Source organism: Panthera tigris, chromosome D4, assembly GCF_018350195.1.
Source record: "Panthera tigris isolate Pti1 chromosome D4, P.tigris_Pti1_mat1.1, whole genome shotgun sequence".
In the NCBI taxonomy this organism is placed as follows: domain Eukaryota; kingdom Metazoa; phylum Chordata; class Mammalia; order Carnivora; family Felidae; genus Panthera; species Panthera tigris.
Genome location: NC_056672.1, coordinates 40,564,536 through 40,589,275, shown reverse-complemented (window position 1 = coordinate 40,589,275; position 24,740 = coordinate 40,564,536). Strand labels below are relative to the sequence as shown.

Genomic DNA, 24,740 nt, shown 5'->3' with positions numbered 1-24,740 from the left:
TGTCGGTACAGAGCCCGAATTGGGGCTCGATCCCATAAACCACAAGATCATGACCTGAGCCAAAATCAAGAGCCAAACACTTAACTGACTGAGCCACCCAGGTGCCCCCAGAACTTATTTTTTAAGAAACATAAATCAGGAGGTAATTTTTTAACTTTACAGAAAGATTATTAACTTTATTAAATAATATTATAAATATATAAATATTTTTAAATTTTCTATAAATAATAAGCACATCTAGTATGTTTCAGATATAAGTGAAAGTCATCAGAATTTAATAGATACCTAACTTTTCTCAAAACAAAATGAGGAACAACTATAACTATACCTTTATTCTAATCCTAATGATTCATTCTTTTTTTTTAAATTTTTTTAAGGTTTATTTATCTTTGAGAAAGAGAGAGAGAGAGAGAGAGAGAGAGAGAGAGAGACAGAGTGTGAGCAGGGGAGAGGCAGAGAGGAAGACACAGAATCTGAAGCAGGTTCCAGGCTCTGAGCTGTCAGCACAGAGCCCAATGCAAGGCTCGAACCTATGAACCGTCAGATCATAATCTGAGCTGAAGGTGCACACTTACCCGACTGAGCCACCCAGGTGCCCCTAATGATTCAGCCATTCTTAATGTCAAATTTACTAGACAGAGAGTGAAATTTAAAAATCTCTTTTCATATAAGCAATGTCATTTCAGGAAAACGATTCAGTTTCCCCTTATTATAATCTATAATATATTTTTTAAATGCCACAGACCTGATGCCCATCAGCAGATGAATAATTAAATAAACAATGATATTTACAGTATGGAATTCTATGAATTCTATAGGTTTCTTTGGAGTTGATTAAAATGATAGATCAGAGCACCTGGGCGGCTCAGTTGGTTAAGTGTCTGACTCTTGATCTCAGACCAGGTCTTGATCTCAGGGTCATGAGTTCAAGCCCTGGGTTGGGCTCCACACTAGGCATAAAGCTGAAAGAAAGGAAGGAAGGAAGGAGGCAAGAAAGGATGGAAGGAAGGAAGAGAGAAAGAGAAAGAAAGAAAGAAAGAAAGAAAGAAAGAAAGAAAGAAAGAAAGAAAGAAAGAAGAAAGGAAGGAAGGAAGGAAGGAAGGAAGGAAGGAAGGAAGGAAGGGAGGGAGGAGAATGGAAAGAAAAGAAAAGAAAAGAAAAGAAAAGAAAAGAAAAGAAAAGAAAAGAAAAGAAAAAAGAAAATGATAGATCATTTAAGGTTTATTGTTTAAGGCTCAGAGTACAAGCCTACTTTAGTCTGGACTTGTGGTTTCTTAGGTAATACAACTGCCTCAAAAAGTTGGCAGGTTTTTAATCTGTTTGCTTTCAGTCAGTGCCAGGTACCAATAAATACTCCAAGATTTTTTCTTGGAAGTACCCTCACTACTGGTTTCCTTATTCCCATATATCCAAGCATGCATGCAGGCAGTGAACTTAATGGTGGTTACCTTGAGGCCATGTAGAATAAGAGAATTATACCCTTAATCTGTTCTAAACCAGTGCCTCATACTTTAGATGTTGGTTACAGCAGCAACCCAGTGTAAAGATACAAATTTCTGTATGAGCTCCTGCAAGTATTTGACCTACAAGTTGAGTCCCTCATTATAGTAACTGTTTATTTTATGGGGCGCCTGGGTGGCTCAGTCAGTTGAGCATCTAACTTTTGATTTTGGCTTAGGTCATGATCCCAGGGTTGTGGGATCTTAAGATCCTCTCTCGCCCTCTCTCTCTCTGCCCCTCTCCTGCCTGTGTGCTCTCTCTCTCTCTCTCTCTCTCTCTCTCTCTCTCTTAAATAAATAAATAAATAAATAAATAAATAAATAAATAAATAAAATTTTAGTTTAATCATTCTTTCATGTATGTCATTAAAAATAAAACTATGTAAGGCAGGATCCAAGATAAAATGGTTAGAATCAATGTTACTAAATTTAAATCTAAACTTACATGAAGTCAAGAAAAAAATAAGATACATTGGCTATGTAGCTTTCATTATCTAACAAACTATACCATATAAAGAAATGTTTCCTGGGGTGTCTAGGTGGCTCAATCGGTTATGCATCCTACTCTTGATTTTGGCTTAGGTCATGATCTCACAGTTCGTGAGTTTGAGCCCCACATCAGGCTGTGAACTGTCATCACAGAGCCTGCTTAGGATTCTCTCTCTCCCTCTCTCTCTGCCCCCCCCCCGCTTGTGCGTGCACTCTTTCTTTCCTCTCTCTCTCTGTCTCTCTCTCTCTGAAATAAATGAACATTAAATTTTTTTTTAGAAAAAGAAAGGTTTCCTAACAAAACTGCTTTAGTGTTTCAGTAGCACTAAAGATGTTATAGACCAGGTCAACAACATAAAATATCTAAAGAACAGAGTGGGGACATAGAGAAAAGATAGTAACAAATCTTTAACTTGTTCCACTTTCTTCCATACTACACTTTCCATGTCCATTTGTCTATAATTCCCAATGATAGAGAGGTATGCTAAAACTAAATCATTCCTGCCTTCAAAGCATGTTGCGTTCACTGACTTGAGTTCTTAGAGAATTTTATAACTATTAAACTAGTTCCATTAATCCAAGATCAGCCACAGAAAGAATGTCTTTCCTAAGCCCACAGGTTTTAAGATTTCCTCTTTGTCTTTGTTATTCTACAGTTTCATTACTGTGTTTCTAGATGCTTATTCATATTTTTTTCATCTTGCTCATAGTTCAGTGAGTTCCTTTAATTTGCGAAGTTATTCTTAGGTCACAGGCCATACAAACCCAGGCTGTGGGCCACAGTTTGCCAATCTCTGATATAGTTCAACATGCTAACAGAATGAGAGAAAAATCATATAACTATCTCAATAGATACTTAAAAATGTATTTGATAATATCCAAAATCCATTCATTATTTTTTATTTATGCATAATCTAGGAAGAAAACCCCTTTAACCCGATATGGATTTATCAACTAAAACCTATAGCAAACTTTCTCCTTAATGGAGAAAAGTAAGAAAGATCTTCTTCAAAATTGGGAGCATGGTAAGGATGCTTGCTGCCTCCACTTCTACTCAACACTGTATCCTAGCCAGTGCAGTAAGGAGAGGGAAAAAATTAAAAGATTAAGGTTTGGAAAAGAAAAAACCATCACTATAGAACAAATAATGTAACGGTCTATGTAGAAAACCCTACAAAGTACAGACAGAGTATTATTCAAATTGACAAGAGAGTTTAGCAATGTGGCTGAATAGAAGATTAACATATTGGGGCACCTTGGTGGCTTAATGAGCTAAGCATCCCATTTCAGCTCAGGTCATGATCTCATGGTTCGTGAGTTTGAGCCCCACATCGGGCTCTGTGCTGACAGCTCAGAGCCTGGAGCCTGCTTCGGATTCTGTCTCTGTCTCTCTTTCCGCCCCTCTCCCACTTGTGCTCTGTCTCTCTGTCTCTGTCTCTCTCTATGAATAAACGTTAAAAAAAATTTTTTTTAAAAGATTAAAATATTTATTTATGTGCCCATGTCTTCATCGACTTTAGTTTGGGCGAAGGGGGTGGAGTGCAGGGTGGGGGTGTGGAGCGGGCTCCTAAAGGAACTAAATTAGACAAGCTTTTTTCCAGAGAAAATTTTACATTAGCTTTTTCCCAGACATTACTGACCTGATATTATCCCATTCAGGTTATTAGGCAATTCCTCAGTGTGGGAACCACAAGTTCAAGGCCTGATCTACTGGTGAAGCCCAGAGCTTTGTCTCCAACTTCCAGCATTGACTTTGGCATTTGCCTACAGCGTAAGCCCAGCATCTGTTCACAGTGCTAACTCTGATTCCACTCATTGGGGTTTGTTGGTGTTGTTATAGTTTTGTCCTTGGAGATTCCTTTTCTCTTTAATGCACTACTGTAATACAATAGGTATCTTGCTCTAAATATAGTTGTCTCATAAAGGAAGGCTTTTCTGAGCATCACATCCAAAGTATGATTTATGAAAACTATTATATATAGAAAATGATGAAAAACAAAACCCCAATGTGTTAACTGGTTGTTTTCAGATAATAAGTTATAAGTAACTTGTTTTCTCTTTTGTGTTTTCCATATTTTCTATTCATGATCTTATTCTGTTTTTATAAAGAAGCAATACATTTTATTTTTTTAAAGGGACACGTAAAAAACTACTTACGTACTACTGAAAAATACAAAAGAATATTTATCAAGCTTATACTTGCTGTTCAACTAATATCTTAATTAATTCCCATAAAAATTCTGTAACTTAAGTATCATTATTCCTCATTTTGCAGAAGATGAACCTGAGGCTGAGAAAGGTTAAGTTATTTGCCCAAGTGACAGAACTGGGATTTGAATTCAGAAATACTTGTTCCAAGGCCAGTGCTTTTTCTGCTGAACTATGCCATCTCCCACAAGAGAGCATTTTCACATTACCACCTGCTAGTTTTAATTAAGAGATAGTAATTAGACAATTCTCCACTCCTGACAACAATATTTAAGCTACTGGCATTTTAAAGAAATGAATATGAACAGCTTTTTCTCTGCTGGAAGATACTACACCTAAATACAAACCACGAGTTATTACAGAAAGAAAAGACTCCATAGGACACTGTTATACACTTTGTCAAAGCCTAGTTAATTTCATTATCTATTAACGGGACATGAGGCATTAAAATGTTGACTAACATATTTCTAAAAATGTTCAACTTGACTAGTAATCAAGGAAATAGAAATTAGAGTAAAAATGCCATATTGATCAAATGACAAAAAGTTCTTCAATAGTAATAGCCTGGCTGGGTAAAAAGTGAAATCACAGGATATCTGGGTGGCTCAGTCAGTTAAGTGTCAGACTCTTGATCTCCACTCAAGTCGTGATCTCACGGTTCGTGAGATCAAGCCCCATATTGGGCTCCACACTGATAGCAGACCCTGTTTGGGATTCTTTCCCCCTCTCTGTGCCCCTCCCCTGCTCCCTCTCTCTCTCTCAAAATAAATACCTAAACTTAAAAAAAAGTGAAATCACCATATATTTTACGAGAGAAGTGAACTGGTAAAAATTTGCTGTAGGCCAATTTATAACATTTATACTTTAAATTTCATGTGGCTTTTCACCTAGTAATTCCTCATCTAGGATTTTATAATAAGGAAATAATTACAGATATGTGTATAAATATTTATCCACAGGATTGCTCATCTTAGAATTACTTATAATAGAGGTAAATAAGGAAAGAAGGAAAGAAAGAAAGAAAGAAAGAAAGAAAGAAAGAAAGAAAGAAAGAGGCAAGGAAGGAAGGAAGGAAGGAAGAGAGAGGGAGGGAAGAAGAGAGGGAGAGAAACTGTATTAAGAAACTAGGTTAAAATATTCTGCATATTCAAAGAATTCTATCAGCCATTAAAGATGTTGATACTGCTATATACCTTAGCATGGAAAGAAATTCTTGACATGATGTTTTCAGAAACTAAATTAGAATTTACATATAATAGTATGATTGCATTTTATTAACCTAGATTTGGTTATATTTCCATATTCACAAAATGTAAGATCTGAAATAATATACAACAAAATTTTGACAGTAGATATATCTGATGATATGATTTGCGAATCTTAATTTTTATTTTTCTTCATCGATATTTTCTTATTTTTACACAATGAATATTTATTAATTGTGTTTACAAAAGGGAAAAAACATTGATATAACAGAGTCATATCAACTAGTAAGAATGCATACAACTATTATTAATATATAAAGTAGTATGTTATAAAACAGCATATAAGTATGTTTTCATTTAGGTAAGAAAAACTATATATATTAGGTTGAACCATATAAAATTGCTGGCATTTTTCTGCTTTTGACTTATAAAAACAGTAACGTGAAATGGTTTGACTTAATATATGTATCAGGAAAAATATACTCCAAAATATTAATAGTATCCTGGGACGATTTTTCCTTGAGGTCATCTGTATTTTCTTCTGCTCAATTTCAATATTTTCTGATTTTTTCTAGAACACTAAATCCCAGCTCAGAAGACCCCAAGCAAGTCAACTGAACACTCTGTTTCATCAAAAAAACAATGAGACTAAACTAACAACACAAAAAACAAAGGCACCTACGTGGTTCAGTCCCTTAAGTGTCTTGATTTCGGCTCAGGTCATGATCTCACGGTCATGCAGTGGAGACTCACGTCAGGCTCTGCACTTACAGTGCAGGGCCCACTTGGGATTCTCTGTCTCCCTCTCTCTCTGCCCCTCCCCTGCTCACTCTCTCTTTCTCAAAAATAAGTAAACATTTAAAAAAGAAGAAACAAAAAGAGAAACAACAGGTGTTGGCAGAGGATTCAGAGAGAGAAACCCTCTTACACTATTGGTGGGAATGCAAACTGGTGTGACCATTCTGAAGATCAGTATGGAGGTTCCTCAAAAACAAAAATAGAACTACCTACCCTAGGATCCATCAATTACACTACTAGGCATTTACCCAAAAGATACAAAAATACAGACTCAAAGGGGTACATGCACCCCTATGTTTATAGCAGCATTACCAACAACAGCCAAATGATGGAGAGATTCCAAATGTCCACAAAGTGATGAATGGATAAAGAAGAGGTGAGATATATATAGAGATAGATAGATAGATAGATAGATACACACACACATATATATATATATATATATATATATATATATATATACCCGCTGGAATATTACTCAGCCATCAAAAAGAATGTAATCTTGCCATTTGCAATGACATGGATGGAGCTAGAGAGTATTATGATAAGCAAAATAAGTCAGTCCAAGAAAGACAAATACCATGTGATTTCACGTACATGTGGAATTTAAGAAACAAAACAAACGAGATAAGGGAACAAAAGAGAGAGAGAGGGGCAAACCAAGAAACAGACTCTTAACTATGGAGAACACACTGATGGTTACCAGAGGGAAGGTGGGTGAAGGGATGGGTGAAGTAGGCAGGGATTAAGGAGCACACTTAATGTGATGAGCACCTGGTGATGTATGGAAGTGTTGAATCACTATATTGTACACCTGAAACTAATATTACACTGTATGTTAACCAACTGGCATTTAAATAATAACTTCAAAACTGGGAATAATCATAGTGCCTATTTCATGGGGTAATTTAAGAATGAAACAAAATAATTCACGTAGAGATAGCAGCACAGGGTCTGGCATACGTGTGCTGTCAATCCACAGTAAATGTAATGAAACAGTTAGGAAGGCAGATGTGAAATCTGACTCCCGAGGTCTAGCACTGACCAGTGGTTATGTGCGTAACCTCTCTGTATCTTGGTTTTCTCATTTACAAAATGGGAGTTAGCCCATAGAGTTAGTATGAGGATTATATGAGATAATAGCTTATAAAATATTTTGCATAGTGCCTGGCAAATAGGAAGCTCTCACTAAATTTTGACTATCTTATTAGTAGTATAGTATTAAGCTATTAGAATAAATATATACTATTTGCATCATAAATTATATATCAACTCTGAGTTGCTTACTGCATTAGATAGGATACCCAATATAGAAGCTATATTATATAATTTTTGTTTTCCTGAAATTAGTTATTTCATTCTGGTGTGTATAACTTCACTAGTGAAAACTCCACAAATGTAATCAGAAACAAGAATTCTATTACACTTCGCAGCCAACATCTCCTAAAGATACCATAGTCCTAAATCCACTAATGAAATTTTCTTAATGACAACTATTTTATTGTAACTTCTCTTTTCCCTTCTAGGTATCTTTGCCACAAATATATGACAGGGAGACCAACTCTTCCTAAACAAACCTTCCTTCTCCCCAGACATGCACTTAGATAAGAATCAGACAGAGCCAGATGCAAAACTTTTCAAAATCCAGAAGATACATAGAGTCTCAATGGCCAGGGGGTATAAAGCAAGTAAAGGAAAAGAAGTGAAGAGAAGAAACAAAGGAAGATAAGTGAAAAAAAAAATTAGAAAATTACTCCTGGAAAAAAAATCCCTACTTTGTTTTCACCTAGCAAGTAGTTTTCAACTGCTTTTACATTTTCAATACACGTGAACGCATGCTTAGAACTGAGGTTTCAGAACCAAGTTCATTCCATCCTTACAAACTTTTACAGGATAAAATTTCTCCCTCTTCAGGAGATAGAGATGATTCCCTCAGAGATCCACACCTAGAGGAAATCAACCAATGTCTTCCTACCTTAACAGCTTCTCCTAGAGTTTGGTTCTTGTCAGCTTCCTCACTGGAATGCAATTCAAGTCTGTAATTCAACTCCTGTAGTTGCTGAGCCTGTTCATTCAATAGCATCTGTGCCTGTTGTTCCCGAAGTAACGCGTTGTTCAGTTCTTCACATGCACTTTCAAACTTCTCGTGGGTGATCAATTTCTGGGAAAAGGTTACAAAATCATTCGTAAGCTAACTGCACTGTTGCATCACTTTTCAGAACTATATTTGCTAACATAGAGTATAACACACACATTTCAAAAATGTCCGATACATGACAAAAGTACAATTCGTTTTTCTTAATTTCATAAGTCGAGATAAAAAAAAACACATCACTCTTGTTTTAAAAGCAGAGCAGCTATACCCCCAAGTGTTGTCATTTTTAGTCAAATAAAATCTTAAAAAACTTATTTCAAGTTCAAATAAATCCATAATGCTCAGTTTACATTTCATACACAAGCACTTTTTATAAAGAACATGATCGTAAGAATTAAGGCCTTTAACAAGTTCCTATGCTTATTATTTTGATGTTTATTTATTTTCAAGAGAGAGGGAGACAGAATGCAAGTTGGGGAGGGACAGAGAGAGAGGGAGACACAGAATCCTAAGCAGGCTCCAGGCTCTCAGCACAGGACTCGACGCAAGGCTCAAACTCACGAACCACAAGAATCATGACCTAAGCTGAAGTTAGACAGTCAAACGAATAAGGCACCCAGGCACCCCACAAGTTCCGACGCTTTGAAGTGATTACCCAAAAGTCTGTGTTAGTGTATGTTACTTTCAGATCTCCCTGGTCAAAAATCCCCTTCTTCAAGAATCCTTACCAGACCAGACCTCCCCAACTCCTGTGACTACTCACACTTCCTTACTATATTCCTTTGTCTTCTTTATAGTCATTACCATTATCTAAATCCACTACATATATTCACTATTTTTATTGCCTGTCCACACCCTGCCATCAACCACTTATTTAAGGACATGAGCTCTGCTGGGTAGGGACCCCATTCGGCATGCTCACGTAACACACAGAAGAGCGCCTGGCACTCAGTAGGCACTCAGTAAATATTTGTTGAATGAAAGAATATTCAGACATAAACATCTACAAATAAAACTGTGCACCAGAGTATATAACACCTTTTTTACAATATCATGACTGCTTTATAGAACAGAGCACTACATCTATCTAGACAGTTCTAGCCAGGGGCCATCCCTTAAGGGGTGGGGAACCCAGGGCAGGACACACATGTATTATCTCCTGTTCAAAACAATTAAGCAAATGAAACTTAACACGTCAAACAACAAGAGACATCTTGATCTTGAAGTACAAAGAACAGGAAATGTTTCACAAAAGGTAGGTAACCTGTGAAATATATATGGAAAACTAAAAGGAACCATGCAAGCCACCTAACCATGCTGTATATATCAGTATCTATCTATCTATCTATCTATCTATCTATCTATCTATCTATCTATCTATACACCTATATAGATATAGATCTGTAGATAGATATAGATAGATATAGATATATAGATATTTAAGACTGATAACTGTCCCATTGTTGAACAGGTTTTGAGGTGAATATAATTAACCACAAGTAGAAAGCAAATTGATTTAAAAAAAAATTTTTTTAATTTAGGGTGGGGGAAGAGGAAGAGCAGAAAAAAAATTCTATTGATTCTTGGCATCTGGAATATATAAATTATTGTAGTTGAATGTGGACTTTATGTCTGAGTTTTCTGACACATGAGACAAATGTGCTTAGTTATAGTTTCCTCATGGGCCAAGCATGCATCTCATGCAGAGAAAAAAATTTTTGCTAGAACCAAGTTTGAGGATGAGTTTATTACATGGATCTTCCTATATCATAATATAGTCTTAACTCAGTTTTACTTTGGCACCAGGTACCTTGCGTGCTACTTTCCAGAAGCAACTGTCTTTTACTATTATTTGCCTTTTCAAAGGTATATATAATGCATTCCTCAACACTGATTAAATTCTAAAGTATAGCATAAACAACAGCAACCTTATAGCATAAAAATAGATGCCAAATGACTTAAGTTGACACAAGATAATAGGAACGATCACAAGCACACAAGAACGTTGCATCATTTCCTGAGATCCATCCAGTAAAGGCGTATCTAATGTATCACTGATACTTTTATAGGGTTTAGATTTGGACGAACATCTATCTTTGGCTCCCTCCTCACTGCTGCCTCACTCTCCGCATTGCGCCATTACAACTAAACCCTCCACTTCCAGAACATCAACTCTAACAGCCTCTTCTGGGCACTCCTGTTCATCTCAACGTCTTAACATCCCTCTCGTCACTGATGCCACAGCATTCTCCTGGGTCTTATGAACAGATATTTTTGTATTTCTTCTACCTTTTATTTGTTATGTTGTTCTAAAGTACCACTCCTCGTGGTGACCATCTGTTGCTTGGCCCCTATAAATAAAGATCCACATGATTTCACAGGACTTCTTTCCACCCCTCCAAAATTTCTCCTTCACCTTAAAACTTAGCTAATTTTAGCCTCTCTCTCTTGTCCATTTATCCCTCTCAGAGACTGGCTCAGTTCTGTTCTGTCTTCAGAAACCAAACAGAACGAAACAAGTATAGCAATGGAGAATAAGAGACGGTGTATAAAAGCAGTTGTGAGGAACTTATAAAGAAAAAAAATCATGGGAGTTTGCTGTTGAAGAACAGAGGTCAGTAGATTGGTCAGTGAACATGGTGCTCAGAAGCAGAGAACTGAATAGCTTCAGCAGGCAGGACATTTTCCTTTATGTTACAATTTCAGACCAACTCTAAGGAAGCTATTTTATTCTCCTCCTGAAAATATTTGGCCTGAAATCAATGAAAGATGATGATTGCAATCATACTCGTCATTTTTTAGAGGAAAATAGCAGCATTTTCCCATCTATTCTGTTTTTAATGAAACAAGCCTTTTACTCACACAGCTAGATATAAACATTAACCACTGGAGTGAAGTAGTCAAAAGTGTGAGTTTTGCAGCCAGACGACTTAGGTTCAAATGCTGTCATTTCCACTTACTAACTATGTGACTTTGGGCAAGTTACTTAGCTGCTCTGTGTCCCATATCCCTTGTTTGTAAAACAAAGATAATAATTTGGAACTGTTACTGATATAAGAGGACTAAGTGAATCAACTCCTTGAAGCGCTTAGGGTCAGTGCCTTATACATGGTCAATAGTGTCATTAAATGTTAGAAATCATCACTTTATAATGTTACACCTTACAACTGTATGTCCAAATATAAAGGTACTCGGGGCATCTGGGAGGCTCGGTCAGTTAAGCGTCCGACTTCAGCTCAGGTCATGATCTCATGGTTCCATGAGTTCAAGCCCAGTGTCGGGCTCTGTGCTGACAGCTCAGAGCCTGGAATCTGCTTTGGATTCTGTGTGCCCCTCTCTCTCTGCCCCTCCCCTGCTCATGCTCTGTCTCTGTCTGTCTCTCAAAAATGAATAAATGTTTTAAAAAATCAACAAATATAAAGGTACATCTCTCATTCATTCAATTATTACTTCAATTAATGCTATTTTTATTTCTACACTTTAGTGAAAGTAATTCACACTAAACATTTCCTGGAGCATGTTAGCTTTTGCTGCAAGCCACTTATTCAACCAAAGTTCTTATAAGAGGATTCTGTCACCTTCCAGCAACTTTTTTTCAAACTCTAACCTTCTGCTGGATTCTAGAAATTGAGTCTGACTACTTCCAAACTAATCAAAGATAAGATGGTAGCTTGTTTTACTACTACTTAGCTAAGGACTAGAAAATCATATTGTATACAATACCTACAATTCCTCACGTATATTCCAGAAAGCAACATATATAATCTTCCAATTTTCAGGAAAGTCACTATTATCTAAATCTAAAAAAAAGGTGACTTATTCTAAATCTCAAATCGTATCAATAGCTGTTTCTTTCCATTTTGGCAGACCACCTCTACATCCCAGATTTAGCTAGTACAAACAATTAAAAGCAAATCAAAAGGAGGCAGATACACCCTCCAAAGGAACTGGCTATTAAAAGTATAAACAGCTGTTGGGATACCTGGGTGGCTCAGCTGGTTAAGTGCCCAACTCTTGATCTCGGCTCAGGTCATAATCTCAGGATTCATGAGATGGAGCCCCACATCAGGCTCTGCATCAACAGCGTGGAGCCTGCTTGAGATTCTTTCTCTTTCTCTCTCTCTCTCTGTCCATCCCCTGCTTGTTCTCTCTCTCAAAATAAATAAATAGCTCTTTATGCTTAAGTATAATGGTAAAAAATTGGAAAAAATGAAGCATCTATTAATAAGAGAATACTCAAGGGGCGCCTGGGTGGCTCAGTCGGTTAAGCATCTGACTTCAGCGCAGGTCATGATCTCGCAGTTCATGAGTTCGAGCCCCGCATCAGGCTCTGTGCTGACAGCTCAGGGCCTGGAGCCTGCTTCAGATTCTGTGTCTCCCTCTCTTTCTGCCCCTCCCCCGCTCATGCTCTGTCTCTGTCTCTCTCTCTCTCTCTCTCTCTCTCTCAAAAACAAATAAACATTAAAAGTAAATAAAAATAAGAGAATAGTCAAATTTTGATACATCAATATGATAGAATTAGGAAAATCTAAAATCTAATCATTTATAATTATACATTATAAATTATAATTATAATTATAAATTAGATTATAATTATGTTATGATCTATTCATTTCATCTAAAATAAAATTGATAAGTGACACAGGAAATGCTTATAATATTGTAAGTGAATATTAATATTTGTATATATGTTTTTTGCAAATTGTACATGCAAAATCATTCTAAACTACAACTGTCATAAAAGCTTGCATCATCACACAAAAAACACACCAAAATATGTGGGGAACAAAACTCATCCACAATTCAGTAGTAATTGGTTATGGGCAGTGCAATTACGGTGATTTGAACTTTCTTCTTTAAACTTTTTTGTATTTTTATTTATAGCTATCGTGTATTACTTTTATAATAAAAAAAATGTTAAGCCAGCTCTAAAATTTTACCTTCTCTGAACAAAAAACTAAGAAAGTGAGGGAAAAATGGGTGTCTTTATTTTTTTTAATTTTTTTTTTTTACATTTATTCATTTTTGAGAGACAGAGACAGAGCACAAGCGGGGGGGGGGGGGGGGGGGGAGGGGCAGAGAGAGAGGGAGACACAGAATCTGAAACAGGCTCCAGGCTCTGAGCTGTCAGCACAGAGCCGGAAGTGAGGCTCGAACTCACAAACTGCAAGATCATGACCTGAGCCGAAGTCAGACGCTTAACCGACTGAGCCACCCAGGCACCCCAAAAATCAGTGTCTTTAGACATTCACTCATAAGAGAAGTATTACTTATCTTCAATCAGAAGGGTTATTCACGATTACTTGACCTAATTTATAGGAACTTTTTGCCCTTTGAAAGCACAGCTATTTGAAATAATAATTAACATTAGCAATTTACATTATCATAGGATTAGTAACTAAACTGCTATCTGCCCCTCTGTTTCCACAAATGTTAAAACTGCACATTCCAAATTAGCCTTTTTTAAAAATTTTTTTAACGTTTATTCATTTTTGAGAGACAGAAAGACAAAGTGGGAGCAGGGAAGGGGGAGACACAGAATCGGAAGCAGGCTTCAGGCTCTGAGCTGTCAGCACAGAGCCTGACACGGGGCTCGAACTCACGAACTGTGAGATCATGACCTGAGCCGAAGTCGGACACTTAACCGACTGAACCATCCAGGTGCCCCTCCAAATTAGCCATTTAAACTGAAGTTGAACTTGCAAAGATTCCCCAAAGAAGAGGGTACTAAAAGTAGCTTGCTGCTAGATTTGGGAAACAAATTTTGTATTCATATTTATATTAGTTGTCATCAGTTGAATACAATTTTGAAGTTACAGGGTAACGTCTTAACTCTATATTCCTATATCCACATTAAAAACAGCAGTGTGACTAACGAACCTGGGCAGCAGAGTATGTGCGTATCTCCATGTTACTGTGCTTCATATATTTACACATTTTGATCTTGATTTAATGTTATTTGGTACCTAGCCTCCCTTTGCTCAGCTATCTTCTGCTTTCTTAAATAATGTATGAGTTTGATGGAAGTTAGATTGAACATTTCTTTGGAAAAGCAATTTGATTTCAAAAGAAATAATCCAATGTACTCAAAATATTTAATATAAAAAGAAAAAGAGAGAACATCCCACCTCCTATTCCAAACACCAGACTCTTCAATTGGGAGAAGCATTTTATTATCTTTTAGTACACATTTGGGGGTTTGTTTGCTAAAGCAGTTAATCTCTCCTAACTATAACTTACTCTTTTCTACACTTTCAGCCACCATATACATTTTAACAGGCTGTGAGTTCTGCTGACACAGAATCAGTATTCCCTTAAGCATCAGGTATTAACTCCTGTTTTTTGAGGTATAATTGAGATATAAGACTGTGTAAGGTGTGCAACCTGTGTAACTTGATACACTTATATGTTACAGTATGATGACCAATATTGCACTAGCTAACAACTCTATCATATGACATGATTATCACTTCTTTTTGTGGCGAGAATATTTAAGATCTAGTCTCCCAGCAACTTTGACTGTATAGAATGCAGTACTGTTGGAAATTTTAGAAGGGAAGTCTTCTGAATTATCTGAGAAAACAAACAACAAAAAGCTAAAAGAAATCTGTAGATCTACAGATCATATGTGTGTGCATACGTATCAGCGAAGAGCACGCTAGAGCCACGGTATTTTAAATCACACATACTTACCGACTGCTTAAATTCATTTAATTGCATTTGGAGACCCTGGGCTTTGTCGAGCTCCTTTTTCATTTCATTCACGTTTCGTTTGAATTCTGTGACCTCCAAACGCAGTGAACGGCGCTCCACTTCTGCCGCGTGCAGTCTTTGTGTAAATCCAAATATCTGCTTCTGTAATGATGCTGTGCTTTTCTGTTGTTAATCAAGAGCAATTTTACAAGCAGTAACTACAGGTTGACTAATAAATCAGGGGCAATGGCCCTTTTACCAACTTAAATGTATCTTAGATTATACAGAAAACAATACTAGCTGTAACAGAAACTTAGAGGTGAAAGCTTTATTTTTTATGTGACCAATAATTTGGTTTATATGAAATGAACAACGAAAGAAAATAAATAATCTAGAGGGCTAGAAAATGGAACTGACATCTGTTTATGTCTCATAGAATTCTGTTGCAGTCCACTTACAGAAAACAGTAAATCCACAACTCAGGCCAGAACTTTTATATTTTGATATTTAAGACACTTTGACATTTAAGTGCTATTAGTATTACATTAAAAGACTACACGAAGTCTGGGGCGCCTTGATGGCTCAGTCGGCTAAGCATCTGACTCTTGATCTCGGCTCAGGTCATGATCTCATGGTTTATGGGATCAAGCCCCGTGTTAGGCTCTGTACTGACAGCACAGATTCTCTCTCTCCTCTCCCTCTGCCCTTCCTGCTGCTCATGCATGCTCTCTCTCTCTCTGTCTCTCTCTCTCAAATAAACATTAAAAAAAAAAGATTACATGACATCCAAAGGAAATCTAGATACATTCATGCACAACTAATTTAAACTACAAATAAGTGTGATTCAGAATTAAATTTACAAGTACTAAAGTCACTATGTAATGAAGTTGCATACATACCAAAATGGGCACATGACCATGTAGACCATACTTCAGGGCCAGGGTATTTACTTTATGAAGTCCACGAGCCAGCCTCTGAACCAGAGAATCTTTTTCTACATATGTAATACTCTTGCTACTATGCAAAGGTATGCTCTCCATTGCCAGACTAATTTTATCCATGAGTTTTGCAAAAGAATTCTTGGCTGCACCTACGAGTAAATGTCCACAAATTCTGGAATTTGGATCTTCGGAAAAAAAAAAAAGACACGATGAAAATGTGAACTGTCTCTTGCTCATTTTACAACTCTGCCAATCACCACACAATTAAAATATTTTCTCAATTATACAATCCCCATTCACCTGTAGTAATTCATTCAAAAAGTCCCCTCCCACATTAATTTTCACTATGAAAAAAGGAATGCAGAAAATAGATTACCTATTAAACAATACAGCTAAAGAAAATCTGCATTCATTTACATTATATCATTTACACTAAACCACTATGACACTAAAAATTCATCATCACTCTTTTCTTTGTTTTAAAACCTAACATAAATTCATTTTCTATTTACAACTACTGACGCTTGTTACCTTAATGTCAAACTATTTATATGCTCGGACAAGAAAATATAATTTGCCTTATTCCAAGGCAATTAAAATTTTACAACGACAATTACTTATTTCCCCACAGGATTTCGGTAATCATCCCTCTCACATAATGGACTTAAGGTCCCAGCATATCCAACATGGCCTGCTTACTGCTAGATTCATCAGGTCTGTAATTAATAATTGTGTTTAATGTTGATAAATAAAATTGTCAGTGCACTGTCTACTAATTGGTATTCCAGATAATGGTTAATAGGTTTATTTATGCCTTAATAAAAGTCATGTAATTTAGTTTTCCCTCTGCTAGGCAGGTCTTAATCTGTCGTTACTTGTTTTATGATACTATCCATGTAAAATGACAAGCATGGAGAGATTATTTAAATTCAGTAGTATGCCTTTCTACATTTCCAGAGTCTCTGCTGTTGGAATTAATTTAAATATACACAAAAAGTATATCTGGCCAGTTTTATCCAATAGAAAAAAAATGCTTTATAATTCTAAGAGTACATATGGTTCAACAATGAATAGCAACATTGGCTGAGAAGGTAATCAATCAGTGGTTTTCTAAGTCAGACAGAACAATATCACAGAGGCCCTGTGTTCAAAAATGTGAGGCTTGTTTTATTCCTTTATTCCTTAGTAGACAAAAGGAAAGATAAACTTTTAAATTATACAGCAGTCAGATTTTGGAAACCACGTTGCCTAGAAGTTACACATAAAATAAAAATTGTAAATTGGATAAAAGTATAATATCCTCCTTGTAGAATTTATTTTTATCAGTTATCGATGCACGGACTTCTAAGAACATAAGGTGATACAAGTTTAATTCTGTATACCTCTCATAAACATCCTGAGAATCCCACTAACAGAGGCATATGAGGTGTCATTAAAATACACAGTTCCTTTGTTATCAATCAATTGTTTAAATAAGTCATGAATAAAAAAGAATTCAGTAGCTTCATATAACAATTAACATATAATACAGCACACATATTTAAAAGAATTGCTAAACTATTATTTAATAGGTCGCTGTTGAATGAATAAAATTTATTTTACCTATAACATTCAATATAAAACATCATTCCAGTGCCTAATATATGTATTCCCTGTTTCTCAACTGGCTTTGCAGGTACTTCAGTCTGTCCTTTGTTATCTCAGTAAACTCTGTATTTGCACTGTGCCAGTCTAGAATATATGGATATTTTGTATGTTTGTTGGATTAATTATATTTTTTACTTTCATAGCAGTTGCGACAATGCAGAATGCAAGAATGCATTCAATAATACCAAGAAAAATTAATTAATATTAACTTTAATGATATGCCAAAAGTTATTCTTTTTAAAGAAACAAGATAAAAGTTCATCATTTTAGGAAATTTTCAGGTATATCAAAGTAATAAAATTTTCACAAAGAGCCTTTAAAAGCAAAAACTAACTACAATTAAATTTTAATGAATAGCGGTTTTTTACTATATCATAGAAATGTGTTTGTGTAGATACTAACCACTCTGAGAGGTAAACTTAAGTGACAATATAATTCTCCAAGGCATTCTTCTGAATTTTTAAGAAGTGGGAAAGAGGCATACACTCTAGTTCCTCACTTCTCTCAAGGAATTACAGAAAGAACACTCACTAAATAATTTATACTTTGATGAGTAAGAAGTGTGTTTTTATAACATACTTCACATTATACAGTATACAGTACAATTAATTCAACACTAAATAAATGAAGAAACAAAAAAATCCTCTAGTGACATAGTTGTAGTTATTTGTATAATGATACAGAAATAAGAGACAAAAATAAGGTCACTAAAATTTCTCATGTCTAAACTTGTCTAAACTGTTTAAATGTTTGTTACATTTAACAAATTCTTCTTTATGTAAAATACATTTATTAATCACTTCCCCTCTCTTTTATAGCATGTGTCTTTTGAGAAAGAAGAAGACTCTATTGGACTTTTTACAATAGCAAAGGCAATATCTACACTTAAAATCTTTAAAACAAATTCATAAATGGGGTGCCAGGGTGACTCGGTCGGTTGAGCATCTGACTGCCTCTCAGGTCATGATCCCGTGGGTTCAGGCCCCGCGTGGGGCTCTGCGCTGACAGCTCAGAGCCTGGAGCCTGCTTCGGATTCTGGGTCTCCCTCTCTCTGCCCCTCCCCCACTCACACCCTATCTCCCTGTGTCTCAAAAATGAATAAACGCTAAAAAAAATTAAAACAAATTCATAAAGAATTGTGCTTTTTTTTAAGTTTATTTATTTATTTATTTTGAGAGAGAGAGAGAGACTGAGCACATGAGCAAGGGAGGGGCAGAAACAGAGGGTGAGAGAGAGAATTCCAAGCAGACTCCTCACTGCCAGCACAGAGCTCGAAGTGGGGCTCAAACTCACAAAACGTGAGATCATAACGTGAGCCAAAGCCAAGAGCTTAACTTAACTGGCTGAGCCACCCAGGTGCCCCAGTTATCAACCTATTTTAAGACTGATTATTAATGTATTCAATGCAGGACAGTTCATTTAAAATACAGACTAAAGTTAATTTTTTTAGAAGATATAGCCCAGTGAAAGTTTTTTGCTTAGCCAGACTAAGAACATTGAACTACAAGGTGATCTCGAGAAGGCACCATATATGCCATATTGAACATCAAAATTGTTTTGTACTTAAAAATAATGAAAACCCCAACTCACAAATATATACTGCTGCAAAGGTAATTAAAGCATCCACAGTTCACTTTACAAATATAGGTAGGCTTGGGGCACATGGGTGGCTCAGTCAGTTAAGCGCCCAACTTTGGCTCAGGTCATGATCTCACAGTTTGTGGGTTCAAGCCCCACATGGGGCTCTGGGATGACAGCTCAGAGCTTGGAGCCTGCGTCAGATTCTGTCTCTCTCTCTGCCCTTCCCCACTTGTGTGTGTGTGTGTGTCTCTCTCTCTAAAATAAACATTAAAACATTTTTTTAAATATACATATATATAGGTAGGCTACTCTCAAAACAAAACAAAACAAAACAAACAAACAAGAACAACAACAAAAACTGCCAGAATTCTCTAGGGAGAAGAAAAAAGAGAGAGAGAGAGAGAGAAGCAAACCAAGAAACAGACTCTTAACTATAAAGAACAAACCAATGGGGGTGCCTGGGTGGCTTACTAGGTAGAGAGCATCCAGCTCTTGATTTTGGTTCAGGTCTTGATCTCAGAGTTCGAGCCCCACATCAGGCTCCACACTAAAAGTGCAGGGCCTGCTTGGGATTCTCTCTCTCTCTCTCTCTCTCTCTCTCTCTCTCTGCCCTTCCCCTGCTCTTGCTGTCTTTCTCTGTCTCTCTCTCAAAAAAATAAATAAATAAACTTAAAAAAAAAGAACAAACTGATGGTTACTGAAGGGGAGTTGGGCAGGGGAATGGGCTAGATGGACGATGAGTGATGGGTATTCAGGGGGGCACTTGTGATGAGCACCGGCTGTTGTATGGAACTGTTGAATCACTAAATTCTACACCTGAAACTAGTATTACACTGTATGTTAACTAACTAGAATTTAAATTAAAACTAGGAAAGGAAAAAAAAAAAAGCACCAGAAGTCTCCAAAGCTTTCTTTTTTTTTTTTCAAAATTTTATTTAAATTCCAGTATTTCTAGACATAGTGTGACAAGTTTTTTATCCTAAAGTCAGTGAGTTCATCTTTGGCTTACTCAATATATTCAATACAATTTAGATCTTAAAGACAAAGGATTGTGAATCCGTAGCTCAAATCTGATGCTACGTATTTGAAAGTTGCTGAGAGTATATCCTCTCATAGTTCTTCTCACAGGTAAAAAAAAAAAAAAAAAAAGAATTTGTGACTAAGTATGGTTAACCAATGTTATCTAGGGGCACCTGAGTGGCTCAGTCGGTCAGCCATCTGACTCTTGGTTTCAGCTCAGGTCATGATCTCACAGTTGGTGAGTTCCAGCCTCGCACTGGGCTCTGTGCTGACAGCTCAGAGCCTGAAGCCTGTTTCAGATTCTGCGTCCCCCTCTCTCTCTGCCCCTCCTCTGCTTGTGCTCTCTCTCTCTCAAAAATAAATAAACAGTAAAAATAAATAAATAAATAAAAAGTGACTGGCATATAATAGATGCTCAATAAATACTTATTAAATGAATGAAAAGAAACTGAAGCTATGAAGATAGAAGGAACTTAAGTACTTTGTTTTAGGAGTTTTTCCCCCAGTTTTATTGAGAAATGATTAACATACATCACTGTATAAGTTTAAGGTGTACAACATGATGGTCTGATTTACATATACTGTGAAACAATTACCACAATAGGTTCAGCTAACATCCATCATCTTGTATAGATACAATAAAAAGGAAAGAAAGAAGAAAAAACAAAAATGTTCTCCTTGTAAGAATGGGAACTCCTAGGATTTACTCTCTTAACACCTTTCCTATACCCCACACAGTAATGTTAACTGTAATCACCATGCTATACATAACATCCCCAGGACTTATTTATCTTATAAATGTAAATTTGTACCTTTAACCACTTCCTCTAATTCCCCCTCATCCTACCTTCCACCTCTGGTAACCACAAGTCTTATTTCTTTGTCTTTGAATTTGGTTTTTGGTTTTGGTGAGGGGGTATTCAGACATAAGACAGATTGCACAGTATTTGCCTTTCTCTGACCTATTTCCTTTTTTTTTTCTGACCCATTTCCTTTAGCATAACACTTTCAAGGTCCATCCACATTGCTGAAAATGGTAGGATTTCCTCATTTTTTATGGCTAAACAATATTGTATATATACCATAATTTCTTTATCCACTCATCTGTCAATGGACACTTAGCTGTTTATATATATTGGCTGTTGTAAATAACACTGCTATGAACTGGCAGGTGGGGAGCAGATATCTTGTCAAGTTAGTGTTTTCATTTCCTTTGGATATATTCCCAGAAGCGAAATTACTGGGGGCACCTACATGGCTTAGTCGGTTGAGCGTCCAACTCTTGGTTTCGGCTTAGGTCATGAGCTCATGGTTCGTGGGTTCAAGCCCCATTGTCAGGCCCCGTGTTGGCAGCATGGATCCTGCTTGGGATTCTCTCTCTGCCCCTCCTCTGCTCACTCTTTCTCTCTCTCAAAATAAATAAATAATCCTTAAAAAAAAGGAAGAAGCAAAACTGCTGGATCATATGGTTGCTCTATTTTTAGTTTTTTGAAGATCCACTATATTGTTTTTCATAGCGGCTATATCAATTTACAATCACACCAACAGTGCACAAGGATTCAATTTCCTCCACCTCCACACCAGCATTTGTTATCTCTTGTCTCTCTCTCTCTCTCTCTCTCTCTCTCTCTCTCTCTCTCCATATATATAAGTAAATCTCTACACCCAACATGGGGCTTGAACTCACAACCCCGAGATATATTTAAGTAACCTCTACACCCAACATAGGGCTTGAACTCACAACCCTGAGATCAAGAGTCACATGCTCTTCTGACTTGGCCAGCCAGGCGCCCCTGTTATCTCTTGTCTTTTTGATGATAGTCATTTTAACAGGCATAAAATGACATCTCATTGTGGTTTTGACTTGCATTTCCCTGCATGACTACTGATGTTGAGCATCTTTTCATGTACCTGTTGGCCTTTGGTATATCTTCTTTGGGAAAATATCTATTTGGGTCCTTTGCCCATTTCTTTAATTGGGTTATTGGGGTTTTTTGGATTGAATTATATCCATCCTTTATATATTTTATATATTAACCCCTTATAAGACATATGGTTTGCAAATATTTTTCCCACTCTGTAGTTTGTCTTTTCACTTTGTTGATAGTTTCTTTTGCTGTACAGAAGCTTTTTAGTCTAATGTAGTCCCACTTGTTAATTTTTTATCTTGTTGCTTGTGATTTAGTGTCAGATCCAGAGAATCTGGATCAAGACCTATGTCAAGGAGCCTTGTTTTCTCCTAGAAGTTTCATAGTTTCAGGTCTTATATTTAAGTTGTTAATCCATTTCAAGTTAATATTTGTGTGTGTGGTCCAGTTTCATTCTTCTACATGTGAATACCCAATTATCCCAGCACCATTATTGAAGAGACTATCTTCCCTCTGTTGAGTATTCTTGGCTCCCTTGTCAGATATCAGTTGACCATATGTGCTTGGGTTTTCAGTTTATGCTTTTGGCTCTAGATTCTGTTCTATTGGTCTATTTGTCCAGTTTTATGTCAGTACCATACATTTTGATTACTATAGCTTTATAGTATAACTTGAAATCAGGAAGTCATGACGCCTCCTGCTTTGTTCTTCTTAAGATTTCTTTGCCTTTTTGGAGTCTTTTGTGGCTATACATTTTGGCTTTTTCTACTTCTACTAAAAAAAAGTGACTGGAATCTCGATAGGGATTACATTGAATCTGTAGATGGTTTTTGGTAGTATGGATATTTCACCAATATTAATTCTTCTAACCCATGAGCACAGGATACCTTTCCATTTATTTGAGTCTTCTTTGATTTCTTTCATCAATAACTTCTAGTTCTCAGATGAGAGACCTTCCCTTCCTCGGTTAAATTTTTTTTTGTATTTTTTTCAATATATGAAGTTTATTGTCAAATTGGTTTCCATACAACACCCAGTGCTCATCCCAAAACGTGCCCTCCTCAATACCCATCACCCACCCTCCCCTCCCTCCCACCCCCCATCAACCCTCAGTTTGTTCTCAGTTTTTAACAGTCTCTTATGCTTTGGCTCTCTTCCACTCTAACCTCTTTTTTTTTTTTTTTCCTTCCCCTCCCCCATGGGTTTCTGTTAAGTTTCTCAGGATCCACATAAGAGTGAAACCATACGGTATTGGTCTTTCTCTGTATGGCTTATTTCACTTAGCATAACACTCTCCAGTTCCATCCATGTTGCTACAAAGGGCCATATTTCATTCTTTCTCATTGCCACGTAGTACTCCATTGTGTACATAAACCACAATTTTTTTTATCCATTCATCAGTTGATGGACATTTAGGCTCTTTCCATAATTTGGCTATTGTTGAGAGTGCTGCTATAAACATTGGGGTACAAGTGCCCCTATGCATCAGTACTCCCGTATCCCTTGGGTAAATTCCTAGCAGTGCTATTGCTGGGTCATAGGGTAGGTCTATTTTTAATTTTTTGAGGAACCTCCACACTGTTTTCCAGAGTGGCTGCACCAATTTGTTCCTCAGTTAAATTTATTCCTAAACATATTATTGTTTTTGATACGTTTGTATATGGAATCAATTTCATTATTTCTTTTTCAGAAAATTCATCAGTAGTGTCAGGAACTCCTTTGAAAGAGTTCTGAAGTGTTTCCAGGTGTTTGCAGATTGCTCTTTCAAAGAAATAACAGAGAATTTTGTATTTGGGGAATACTAGAAAAAATATAAACATGAAGAACATAGAAGCTCACTTGAATAGGTGAGCAACTATTAGGTGCAAAGCTGTTCTGACACTTATCCAGAAAACTTGCACCAGCATCCATGTGTACACAGAAGACCACAATTACATGTCACGTATGTGACAGGTCTCGTGATTACTGGTTAGCAAAGATGAGCACAGGCTGTATCTGGAGATAGCTGCAACAACTGTATTACAATGGGAAAACATCAGTGATTTCTATCAGTAACAAAGTCACTGTACAGCTAATATTAGTATGGTCTGCCATCACCACTCATAATTGAAGGAAATGTCAAAGTTCGGTTAGTGGTTAGTGAAACAAGATGTAATTTTTTTCCATCCAAATCCACTGACGCACCCCTATCCCTGCTCCCAAATTCTGACCATGGACCCTTTTGAGAAGGGTTCTGTGAGCCCAAGGTTAAAAGACCTCTTATCTAAGGAATATGTTACCCAATTATAAATCTATATCCTTTAGCGTCTGCCTCTGTGTCAACGTAAATAATAAGAAAGCTGCATAGGGAACTGTAATATAACACTATGCCCTCAGTTTTCACTGAAGATGAATATAAGTAACGTTGACAAGAAAAAAACTTCTGCATCTTCTACAAAGTAGCTTTTAGAGATAGAAACTGTGATGTTATTCAATATTTCCAATATGATAATCCATGTAGTAAGCTCCTCCTAAGGTTTAGCAGCAAAAATAGTTTTTTCCGTATGTTTGGAGACAGAGAGTATGTTTGGAGACAGAGAGCATCTCACATCTGGGGAACAACAAGCAATTCAGTTCAGCTAAATTGCAGGTTTATTAATGAGAGTACTGGGAGGTGAAGCTATACAAATAGATGAGAATCAGTTCAAGAAGGGTCT

General features: G+C 36.6%; 1 protein-coding gene across 8 annotated transcripts in view; it reads right to left on the bottom strand.

Moving 5' to 3' along the window:
- CCDC171 (coiled-coil domain containing 171) overlaps window positions 1-24,740 on the bottom strand; it is a 301,409-nt gene that overhangs the window by 128,145 nt on the left and 148,524 nt on the right. For all 8 annotated transcript variants that reach the window (XM_042964352.1, XM_042964351.1, XM_042964356.1 and 5 more), the window contains 3 exons: window positions 15,887-16,113; window positions 14,988-15,170; window positions 8,175-8,360 (listed from right to left, as the gene is read on the bottom strand). In XM_042964352.1, the coding sequence (XP_042820286.1) occupies window positions 8,175-8,360; window positions 14,988-15,170; window positions 15,887-16,113 (596 nt within the window). The remainder of the gene's footprint in view (window positions 1-8,174; window positions 8,361-14,987; window positions 15,171-15,886; window positions 16,114-24,740) is intronic.